This window comes from Falco peregrinus, chromosome 13 (genome assembly GCF_023634155.1).
Source record: "Falco peregrinus isolate bFalPer1 chromosome 13, bFalPer1.pri, whole genome shotgun sequence".
Lineage (NCBI taxonomy): Eukaryota > Metazoa > Chordata > Aves > Falconiformes > Falconidae > Falco > Falco peregrinus.
This window is the reverse complement of record NC_073733.1, coordinates 21,425,878-21,438,295: the sequence shown is the minus strand read 5'-3', so window position 1 is coordinate 21,438,295 and position 12,418 is coordinate 21,425,878. Positions and strand designations below refer to the sequence as shown.

At 35.9% G+C, this 12,418-nt stretch overlaps 1 protein-coding gene across 1 annotated transcript in view; it reads right to left on the bottom strand.

Annotated features, from left to right (window-relative positions):
* CHM (CHM Rab escort protein) overlaps positions 1-12,418 on the bottom strand; it is a 70,171-nt gene that overhangs the window by 25,690 nt on the left and 32,063 nt on the right. Inside the window, exon 8 of the mRNA XM_005236764.4 lies at positions 11,798-12,023. Within this exon, the coding sequence (XP_005236821.1) occupies positions 11,798-12,023 (226 nt within the window). The remainder of the gene's footprint in view (positions 1-11,797; positions 12,024-12,418) is intronic.

Genomic DNA, 12,418 nt, shown 5'->3' with positions numbered 1-12,418 from the left:
GAGGAACTTGCCAAAATGATTTAAATATAGAAATTGAAATATTAAACTAAATGGCACCCCAATAATTTATGACAGAGTAAAATCATTGTGCTAACATTACTTTTGTACAATAGGCTACTTAAGATGATTTGACTGTACTTCAAGTACAAGGCAACTCTTTGATACCATTAACCCTAAATGAAAGACATTTAAACTGATATTACTCTTAATTAACTGGCAACTGCCTACACCAATAATTCAAGTTTTGCTGAAAGACAGCAACAACACTGTACTCAACTTCAACTCTGCCCTGGTGACATCAAATCATATTACAGCTAAATTAAGAGTTGTGAAAATTTTTGGCCTAGTAGCCCTCCATCATACGCAGCCTTTAAAATGCCATTTCAGTTCCCATCAAGGCAGGAATCAGCAGTTGTGATTTTTAATACAGCTGTGAAACAATAGGACATATTAAAGGCTGAATTTTTGACAGCATATTCATGATGATTTATGAGTTTGTATATAATTTGATTATTCTATTAATTTTACTGATTACTGATTCAGCTAATACAGTGAAGGTCACTTACAAAATATATCTTCATTACATTTCACAGAAGTAACTGCCTCCAACTAGGTGTTTTCTTTAATTAAACACTAATGTAACAAGAGAGAAAATAGGCTTCAGGGTTGCTGCGTCTGTTGATACAAGAGGAGTTTATTGTTTTGATGTAATGCTCTCTGATATTAATTGAACAAAAATAGAATGTCTCTCCATCTGACATCCTGATTTTCAACACAGAGATACCAGGCACCCTTACATTACAGACTTACCCTTAGTTCATTCTGAAACTACACAGAATTGGAGAACCATATCACACAGTTTCAAACCAAAAAAGTAAGTTTTATTTCTAGCATACAGTTTGTCTTCTACTTTCTAAAATGGATGGAGCAATTAAAGAAATTAGTATTTTTCTCCCCAACTGTACAGTCTTCTGTAGTAAAAAGTATTTGCTTTTCTCCTTAAAGATTAATCCTTCATGTACAGCACAGCAAGGTTTGCAGAAAGATCAAAGAAAAACATGTCAAGTGCTGAATTAATGAATTGTTTTATTTCCATTTATTTTTCCACACAGAGCAGGCTGTCACCTGGTTCTTACGTTAAGCTCTGTTTCCTGAAAGGTCCCTAGAACTTCAGCATTTCCTACAGTATTGTTGTATGTTCTAAAAACACTGACAAGCAGAATACAGACAATCAAATCAATAAAATGGCTACAGAAAAAAAAACCTAGGTAGTTAATTTTCCCAACAGAGTTCCCATAAAAAAAGTCAAACCTCAGCATGTGCACCTGGATAAAGACAAAAAAACCCCACCCAAAAAACCAAGGAGCAGCACCAAAGAAATAAAGATGATGATAATTAACCAGAACTGTCCTGGTATTTGGAGAGCTATTGGAAAGGATAATATGTATAATAAATACTTAAAGAAGCAAATCAGGAGTCAAATATTTTGACTTATTCTTGGAGACTGCATTTGGCGCTTCTGTGAAATGTAAAAAAGGTCCTGAAAAGTTACAGAAATCAGCTTAGTTTCTAAATCCAATTAGCAAAATTACGGTTTTAAAACCATCAGAAAGTTCTTGCACAGTTATTAACTGGAATTTAGTTAACTTGCAAATAATATTTCACAGGAGTCACAATTGTGATGCCTATACTCATACAGCAAGATCATTTCTTTCACCAGATCCTCACTTCTGTCCTAGCATGGCAGAACAGAAGGGCTGCGACTGGCTAAACAGAAGCCCCGTGACTGCGAAATGCTGCAGAAAGGGCTGCTCTAATGGCCGAGCTCCCAACCCACACAGTGGTGGAGCTGGGAGAACAAGGACTTCTGCTTATTTCAGTGTCAGCGAAGTCTTTTCATGGAGAAAGACACAGCAGGCAGGAACAGAGACAGCCCACGGAGGAAGTGCCACAGCTGAGAGAGGGGATGATGGAAAAGAAAAAAAAAGTAGCTCAATCAAGTATCATTTTATAGCAGATTTCATATTTTTTTCTAGGGATTTAAAACCCAGCTTTAATTTTAAAACTAAGAAATCGCTCATTTCTCTTGTATGAAATTTAGACAGCTACATGTAGAAATATACATTCACATACTGTGAAGAATTCTAGTAGAGCATATAGTATGTGACAGTAACATAGGTGACAAGATAAAAACTGGTGTACTTGATTTTGTTTAGAGCACTAAACTCAAGAATCTGGGTAATAAACCTACTTACCACTTACCTCAACATGCATTAGACCCTCTCTGCAATTTTTCAATAATTACAAAATAGGGATAATTTAAATCTATTTCATCAGAATCTGGCAAGGATTAATACTTACTATTATTATCTGAATGGCCAAATCTGCAGTGAAGTGCAACTATTTCAAGACTTTTAACATCTGAGTTCCTATTAAGTGATATGCAAGTTTAGGGGTTTGGTAAGTCAATGCTGCCTTTTATAGGCTCAAGATTCCAGTTCTGTTTTCTGAAACTCAAATGTTAGAACACATTGCAATAAAAACCTTAGCTCATCATACATTTTTACGTTCCTAGACTTCCAGTGTCGTTTCATGCACGTCTAGATTTATTAAGGTGTTTCTAAAACCTGAGAAACTTCTGTTGACAAAAATAAGACCATGTTTAAACTCTTAACAAGTTTAAGCTAGTGCTAGTTTAAGCACTTAATCTGTTAGCAATTTAAGCACCTACAGCATTAGCAAGCCAATTACTAACACAAGAGCCATGTTACTACAACTCTTGTAGAAGAGTTGTTTAGAGAGTCTAAGTGGTGGAAAAGTAGCTTAGTTGTATTGATTAATACATTCTCAAATAAAAAAATGAAAGAGACCAGTTTATTAATAATGCACTTGAAAGTCATTAACACCACAGAAATTTTCTGTAGATACGCACACTTGTTAGCCATCCTCCTCTACAAGCATTCAACTACAAAACTAATTTCCCATCTTCCACATTTAGAACAGAACAAAAATCCTTGTTTAAGAAATACTGAAGTTGCACAAATATGATAACAGCAAAAATAAAAGTGCCAACACATATGTGCATGGTATTTTACAAAAAAATTGCTTTAAAATAGCAGCTGCTTTATGCCATTTCTGAAGCAGAAGTCTACTTCTGAAGTACAGCACTGACTGTGAACAGAAGAGTTCTGGTTCAACCCCACCCTCACCTGGGCTTCAGCAACGCAGCCCATTCAGCCTCTGCCTGCCTGAAGCGTTCCGCAGGCTGTTCTACTGCACACAGCTGCTGATTCAGCAGATGCGACATTCTCTTTTTTGTTATATATCCTTACTTTTTGTAGAAGGAAAATTTGTAGAAGTAATATCTGATAGATTAGACCTGCAATCTGTGAGACAGCGTACAACAACTTCAGCTTCCTGTAGGCTCCTACTGCCGGTGAGTAAGGAAAAAAGATGCTAACTTCATGGGAAGCACACAGGGATCATACGCCCTTGAGAAAAACCCTCTCTACAACAGGAAATAAAAGAACCTCTGCAGCGAAAAAAAAGAGAAGACATTTCACATAGGATTTTGAAAGCAAATGTTTTTGCAGAAGATTAACCTAATTTCTTGGTTTATGAGAAAAAAATATTAAATGTGACATCCTACAACTTGGAACACTTAAGAGGGTGAAAACGTATCTGTGCAAGAAGTAGGTCTTCCAATGCTCACGAGGAAGAAAAACTCAAGCGTGACCACAAACTCCTGATGACTAGATTACTTCCTGGTAACAGGTCTCTTGACCAAATAAATGGGGGGGAGGGGATCAGATTTCTGTCAAACTTCAGATTTGCTCTCTTGAACACAACTGCTCTATCCAGAAGAAAGTGTGTGGTGTTTTGTTTGTTCATTGGTTGTTTGTTTTTTTTTAAATAAACAGTTCGGGATTTAGCCTTCTTGAATAAAGTATTTAGAAAGAACGATAAATTTGCTTTAAAGCTTACCAAATCAACCTAACAAGTTATTCATAAGAAAATCTCAGGAGAAGTGAAAATGAAGAACATATTAGCAAACATAACTCATAAAGAATTATGAAAATTTATTTGAGTAAAAGCATAGCCAGAAAACGTCCCATAGAGCTATCCAGGGAAAAGTACTGTTGCTTGTTGAAGCAACAAGTGATATAAGTTCTGTTTTAGAATAAATTTATCGTGCTTCCAGAAACTGCAAAGTAAATCCAAACACTATGCAAAGATGATGACTGATGTGATAACATATGAGGCTACTGTCTTCTCAGCAAAATTCAAAATTTGAGGTAAAAAATTTGAGACTAGGTCTAAAATAAGTAGTTCCAGAGCCATGAAGTTTTATCAAGATTGTGAATCACAATGTAAAAAGTGCCGTTTCTTAAAATAATGATATTGTTAATCCTAAATAGTTTGTTCAACACATTTACTTAGTACACTTGCATCTTGCTTTACAAAATGATATAGAAACAGATCTCAAAGTGAAGTTGCTAGAAAATTAACTTGCACTTCAGTTGTATGGTGTATTCTCAGCTGAGTTTTGGGCAAAGACCTGAAATGAACTAGAGGATAAACATCACATTTAACCATACTGTAGCTGTACTAGCATGGCTGCTTAAGGAAAGTTTACCAGGATTTGAAAGAAAAGTTGTTTCATACTGGTTTATTAAATGGGAGAATCATACAAGTATTTCTCAAGGATACTGCAATTAACACTGCTTTGCAGTGAATCTAGGTTAAGAATCATTCTCTGGGATGCTAAACTCAAAACCCCCAGGTAATTTACATGAAAGTAAGGTGAAGATCCATCAGACAACATATTCCAGTACTTAAGTAGCAAGTGTCCTAGAAATTACACCTAAAGCACTGTGGAAATTAGAAGAAATTACTACATAGCAGGAGGGGAATAAAGGAAAAAAAAATAAAAAAGAAAACCAAAACCCAAAAGAAGTTCAGTGTATTCCACACTACTGTGATGGCAGTTAACTACAAATGCATTCTGAAGACTGATGTCTATGGAACGTGGAAGTACGAGACCTCCCTGCTCTAAGTTCTATCGACCTCGCAAGAGATGAAGCTGTTCCTCCCACAAGGTCGTTCAGCTGCAATTATACAACAATTCTACTGTCAAAGAGGAGCTTGGAAGATTAGGACCGTAGGGCAGAGACACAAAAATGAGTGACTAGAAACCAGTCACTAAGCATTAGCTCATCTATAAAACCCATTTATGTGTTCTCTGCCTCCAGAAAAGACATAAAAATTCCAGTTATCTTAACCCACAATGAAATTCAAGGACTATTTTACTAATTCAGTAATGTTTTGGAAGCTACCTCTCTCTTTCTTCTACTTTAATGAAAAAAGACTCTGCTAAATTACATTTGCATGGACATCCCAGATCTGCTCCAATAATAAACATTCATATCATTTCCATGGATCTTCTGGTAAAACTGTAACATATTTGCATGCCTGAGTCATAATTCTCAGGAAGAATATGTAAACCAGAATCTGCACATCCCCACACAAGCAGAGAGTAATTTACTTGTGAAGAGACTGTTAAGAGGTAATACCAAATAATGTATGAGATATACTTCCTTCTATTATTATAATCATCTTAATTATTAAAGCAAATAATTACTGAAATACCATCTCATTACAGCATTTATACTTCATGCTTTTAAGTTCCAAATATGCTTGTAAAATGAACCATGAATGACCAAGAATGAGAGTAGGATAATGTAAGTTATTTTCAGCCTTTTTTAATATGTAGTGCTATGTTTATTTTTCCTATACCAGAGGGTATAGTCTAACCCCTATAATACAATTTCTTGACTGAAAACTTTCCCATCCCTACTTAGGGACCTGAATTCAATATACTTTGACAACATTTGTATGATTCAGAGTATCCCATGTGATACATTCTAACAGTTGAAGGCCTTCACAAGGTATAAACTTCTGAAGAATGCTGTGTTTCTCAACAGTGAAATAATGAGCAGAAAAGATCTCATAATGGTAAATATTTTTTTAAACAAAGAACTGACAAACATCTCACTGAAAATATAAGATCTATAATGGGAAGGTATTTTCCATGTTTCATACACTTAGAATGTATTTCACAACAAAGCTTAGTTCCAAATTAAAAGTCTTTCCCTGTCAAATTCTGAGAAATAATGTGGGCAAGGACACAAAAGCATTCCATAGCTTTATTAACGACAATGCTCACTGATCTGTGAATAACCTGAAAAAAATGAAGATTATTGAGTTACTTTACCAATCTATCCATCCATCACTAGAGAACAGGTCTCAGAATGATGGATTATCTCACTTCCCTGATGTTTATCCCAAGAAAGAGTTTCTCCTTAGAGGGAAAAACAAACAACTGATCCTACAAACAGTTATGCTAACTAAGCTTGCCCATTTTGCATTCATCTGCCAACACAGTGAAAAGAAATATATTGTTTGTCTTAAGATCCAAACTACATAAAAAAGTTTTATTATTTCACTGAAATGCAAGTGAAAACAATTAAGAAGAAAGCAGCATTGCAGCTACTCTTACCATTCAGTCTTTTAGTAAAAAACAGGTAATACAGCAAGCTGTAGGTAATTTCAGATTAAATTTTCAGGTCCAAAGAAATGGAATAATCCTAAGTGATAAAATATATATCTGTCAATATGAAAATTATGTATTTTAAAATGTAACACTGAAGTAATAACTCAGATACAGCCTATGTTTTTTAAATCACCTATAATTCTTTCACACTTGCACCAAATTGCACATATACTAAGACTCATATCTGTCATATCTGATTGTCACAAGGAATTAACATTGCTTGAATTTCTCATTAATATGCCAAATCATACAATTAACATACAGAAAAGTCATGCATATTGCTTACATATGGAGACATGATACTCATGCATAGACTCAAATGAAAAATATGTTGCACTGAATTATTAATTTATCAATTCTAAGTGCTTCTTGCAGTCATGCTTCCTGGAGTCCAGTCTTGATTTCAGAACACTAAAACCTTCCTACAGATTATAACAGGGACATAACTGGAAATGTTTAAGTACCTGAGACTACCTCAGAAGCTTCAAAATCTGCAGCAGGTAATAGCTCAAATATAAGGATAAAAATTATTCATTTTTGAAATATATACAGGAACCTTCCAAATCAATCACACAATCCTCATATCTCAGCCTGAACTCTTAATCTTCTTGTAAATATAGGGACTGAAAGAGATGAACCGTCTTAATCAGATCTTTCCACCATCACAAAATTACTACTGTCATTGTCACAAAATGACTAATTTCAGCTAGAATCTGTAACAACTACTAAAAAAAAAGTTAAATTGCCCACCGAATACATACACAATGTAAAAGTTCATAACCTATTTATAGGAAATATAAGTCATTAACTGGCTACCCATAAAAGTCAGTGAATCACTAATTCCTATGACAAAGCATTCTACCGCCTCGGAACCTACTGCCACAACCACATCTGTTAATTATTGGATGACTTAACAAAGAGAAAAAAAGACACTATGTGTAACCCCCTAGAACATTTATGAGAAGGCTGACGGTGTATGTTCCCCAATTCCCTCTAAAATTTCAAGTGGGAAAAAAATGCACTATTACTTTTCAAAAACTCTTGTTTCCATTTGGATGTTTGTATTTGCAAGAGTCCATAAAAAAAGAATCTGAAGCCAAACTGAAGAGAAACTATGCACAGTCTCCCCCAAAATTCAGTGTGCTCACAAAGCAAGCACTGGAAAACATCACCAAAGTGAGGCCCCAACCTACAAGTGACTTCTCAGCTGTCATTCATTAACCAACACTGGTCATGGGTGAAGAGATGCATAACTGAAAGCTTCCACAAAGATTTCCCTGCAAAGGAAAACTGAAAATAAGAGGCATGTTTCACTGAGGTGAACCAAGTGAACTATATGAAACAATATTTGAAAAACAGCACTTGCAAACACTTCTCAAAACCATAAAAACCTCCAGTTTTTACTTCTGAAAACTGCAAAGGAGATTCCAGTTACAAAAGAGGAATTTTGTACAACATGCAAAAGCAAATACGTGCTTGTATTTGACAGCTACTTCAGATTTTTAAGTCAAGTATCTTCTTTTCCCGGTTACAAAGGAAATTTGGAAGCTGATAATTTTAACATTAACCTCCTACATCAGAAAATATTTGGGCTATTTCCTAATATTTTCTAAAACAAGACCAAAACATCAAAATCACAGTAAACATTGTAAATGCTGCATCACAGGGACTTTATAGTTTACAATGGTGCCCAATTACAGTTTTTCTTTAGTAACATTTTTCAAGAAAACAAAAGCTGTATTACAGATTTGCCACCTACATGCTAACAGCAAACTGCAAAGTATCTATTGATTTCCCTCGCTGCCTTACTTATTGAAGTTTTGGCATCTTATGTTCACCATATCGAATGTAAAGGCTGCTTTGATTTTCCTCAAGAATGAGATATTACTATATTTATTTTTACTAAACTTAACACTACTACTACTTCACTAGAAAGTAAGAGACATAACATTTTATACTAAGAAGTCTGAACCAAAGGAAGCTGTTATACAGGCCAGTAAAGTTTTGCTGCTTGTCAGCTCAGCACAGCGTGAGGCTTCCAATGACCTTCCTTGTACCACGAATCCAATTTATGGAGACAGAAATCTCACATCTGTAGCTCGACATATTGGGAGGTACATTACAGCGATATAAAAGTTTAATTTTCTCTCCTAAACCATACCTGTTTAAACCAATAAAGAACTAACACCGCTTTTACTCACTCAAGTGTCGTCAGTAGTTATAAAACGTTGTACTGTTTATGCAGAATTCATTTAGAATGCAAGGATGTGACTTACAAATGTCTTTGACTCATTCACATAAATATGCATGCATGCCATTTATAACAGTAGCCTTGATGAGAACACACAGTGTAACTGGCTGCGAGAAACGCTTAAGAGGTTTACATTAAAACAGAATATAGAACAGTGGTTAGAAATCACAGAACAGGTGACACCTTACTCTGATAACCTGGTGATAAAAACTGTAGGGTATGATGTATAGGTTGTGGCATTACTTTACTATACAGTCTGAACAGAACCGCTCAGTTTTAACAGGGCATAATATCCAAGGCAGACCACATATAAAACCTGATTAATCTCCAAAAAACCTAAAATTGCCTCCTAAATTGTTTATTTAGAAACAAAGACATCCAGACTTTATTTTCTATTAGAATGGTTGTAATACAAACCTTTTAAAAGTATGATTACTTCTTGGGATGTTAGAGTAATTTGTTTCAACTATTATAATACTGTCTTTATTTTAACACTTACAATTCAGCAAGAAACGCTTAAAATGTAACAATTAATGGACATCAATAAAAAGTTCTGGCCATCTGAGGAATTCCTGTGAGCACAGAATGATTTTCTGGTAAGAATATTTATAAGACTTCTAGACACCATTCCTACTAACTCTTGAAATAGACTGCTGTTACAGACCACAAAATCGCATGAGCTGGCTAATAAACAAAATAAAGCCAAAGGGCTTTCAAGAATGTGAGAAAAATTAGATTGAGAAGAAACTACAGTGGGAAAAAAAGTAACTACCATTCTACTTACAGCTTTAATTATTGAATATACTTTTTCCCCCAGGTACTTGAAGCCAAAGATCTAACCACAAAACTTGTGCTACTCTAAATGGCTCTGATAATATTTGGATTTTTCAATCTGTTGGTCACGTACCGACATCTGTACAAATACAGTTTAAGGTACAGATGAAAGGCTATTGACAAAAGATGTTACCGAATAACATCTCTATTCAATGTAGTACAGAACAATGCCTAGTTGTCTAATGAACTCATTGAAACATTAGGTAACATACACATATACATCATACAGGACAATTCCACATGGCCTTCATTAGTTGCTAAGGCCAAATAAGACCTTCCACAGTACGACCAGCTGCTGGTGCCAACCAGCTACTTTATAGATGCCTTCCACAAATTATGACAACTATTCCAGAATGTTTCTATCTACATACAACTGCATCCACCCTACACACTGCCAAATGGGCTCAGGTTGCTAAGGCCATTCTTCCAGCAGTAACTTAAGTACCATTACAGAGAAGAAAACCAGAGTCTATCATACAGACAAGACAGGAAGATAATCATAGATTCATCACCATAGAATGGTTTGGGTTGGAAGGGACCTCACAGACCATCCAGTTCCAAACCCCCTGCCAGGGGCAGGGACACCTCCCACCAGCCCAGGTTGCCCCCAGCCCTGTCCAGCCTGGCCCTGAGCACCCCCCAGGGATGGGGCACCCACTCTGGGCAACTTGTTCCGGTGCCTCACAACCATCACAGTAAAGAATTTCTTCCTAGTATCTAATCTAAATCTAGTGTCTCTCAGTTATAGCGTGCTGTAAACCAGAATTTCTTAATAGTAGCACACTAATAAAAAGCAGAACTTGTCTACCAACCAAGAACAAAGCAGGTAAGATTTTGCACCGATTATTTAAATGAACGATAAACAAATACATCACTCATAACAAAATGGCCTCACCATGTAATACTGCTTTTTTAAATAAAGCTAATGTTTACTTCAGACCAACAGGTTACTACATTATAAACCCACATAGAGCAGATGGAAAGGCTGCTTGCCAGCAAAAGAAATGATTAAAAAAAACCCTCAGCCTTTTAAAAGCCAGTTGAACTGTTGGAAACAACTGAAAATTAAAACCGCCCACCCTCTGCACATGTATTCTTGATGGTCCCCAAAAGCATCCATCAACAGCTCCTCTGCTAGAACCACAATCCCTTGCACACCTCAGGAGTCATGCTAAAGACTACATTATCATTGCACATAGTTCAAGTAAAGGGGATGAAGTGGATGTTGTTTTATCCTGGAATCAATAGGGTTTTTTTGTTTTAATTACTTTCTAGGGCTCAAGTAGTAGAGAACATATGGCAGCTGTTTAAGAGGTTAGAATGTAAAACTGCAGTCTGTATACGGCTCAGTGTGAGAGGGCTTCATAGTCTTTTCTGCTGTACAAGTCACAAGTGGAAGCTTGTGGTCTATACAGATTTACAAAATGATGCCAAGAGAATAAGGACATGATTTCACATCAGTTGCGCTGTTTGTGTAAGTCTATGATGTAAAAAAAGGTGAAAGAATTATGTATTTTTTCATTCATTTCATAAAAGGCACAATTCTTCTTCTTTCAGAAAAATCCAGTTCATTATTAAGTATCTACCCATGAATGGCAGATGCACTCTCAACATTAATCAGTAACACATTGAAAACATACATCACCCTGTAACTTCCGGAAGAGTAAAACACAGATCTTCTTAATCTACCAAAATACAGTCGTCATCCTTTTGGAAAGACATCACCCCAAGTCTCCTCTGACAGTTTTAAAAAGGGATAGCTACAAGTAAGTTAAATTATCCTTCCAGTTTCCTAGTACTTCCTACCACAGGCACCCACTACAACAGCCAGCTGTTACAAGCTCCATTTGTCATACAATGAAAATTGTTTCAAACTATTAGAGGAGCATAATTTCCAACATTTTTCTTCTTTTTTTTCCTTTTCTTGTGGGGTGGGTGGGGGCGGGTGGGGAGGAGGATTTCATAGCCAATGAAAATGTAAAGCGAGCAAAATCAAGATGCAATTGTTAACATGAAGATTCCTACTGAATGGTATCTATTAGCATTAGGTTACCAACGATTTTATTTTTGGAGGACACTATTAGAACAGTGAAGCTCACCTGCAGAAGCACTGCGGGATCTCTCCTTGACCATACAGAGGAAACAAAAATGGTGTATTGCCATAGCGGCCAAGGCACTGAAGAAATTTTTTTGTTGCCTGAAGACCCTCAAGAACGCTGCAGTCAGTCTCCGAAACCATTGCAATAGAGTGAAGAATGAAGTGCTGCAAGCTGGGTGTTAACTTTCGTGTTCTTAAGAACTGAGCAAATGTACTGTTCTCATACTCTGAGGAAAAAATAAATTTAGGTAAAGGGTATAGTATAACATTTGTATCTTCTCATACACTTTAACTTAAACACTTTTGTATTTAAACAAAAGGAAATGAGTTTTTCAAGAAACGTCTTGCTGAAAATGGATAATCTAAATCAATGAAAGTTTAAAAATGTAGTCCCAGAAAGTGAGTTCTGAGAAGACAGAAATATCACTCCATTAAAATATTTCAAAATAATGCAAACCCCTTGTAATGGGTCTCCAACAGTCTAGAAGGCAACCTCTAAATATGGCCTCATCTCTTCATTGGTGGAATTGATCTAAACCCATTTCTCAAAGATGTGAGAAAAGTGAGCAACTGTGGACAAAAATCCTCAGAAGTGCCTTGGGACGCAGTTGCCTGTAAATTA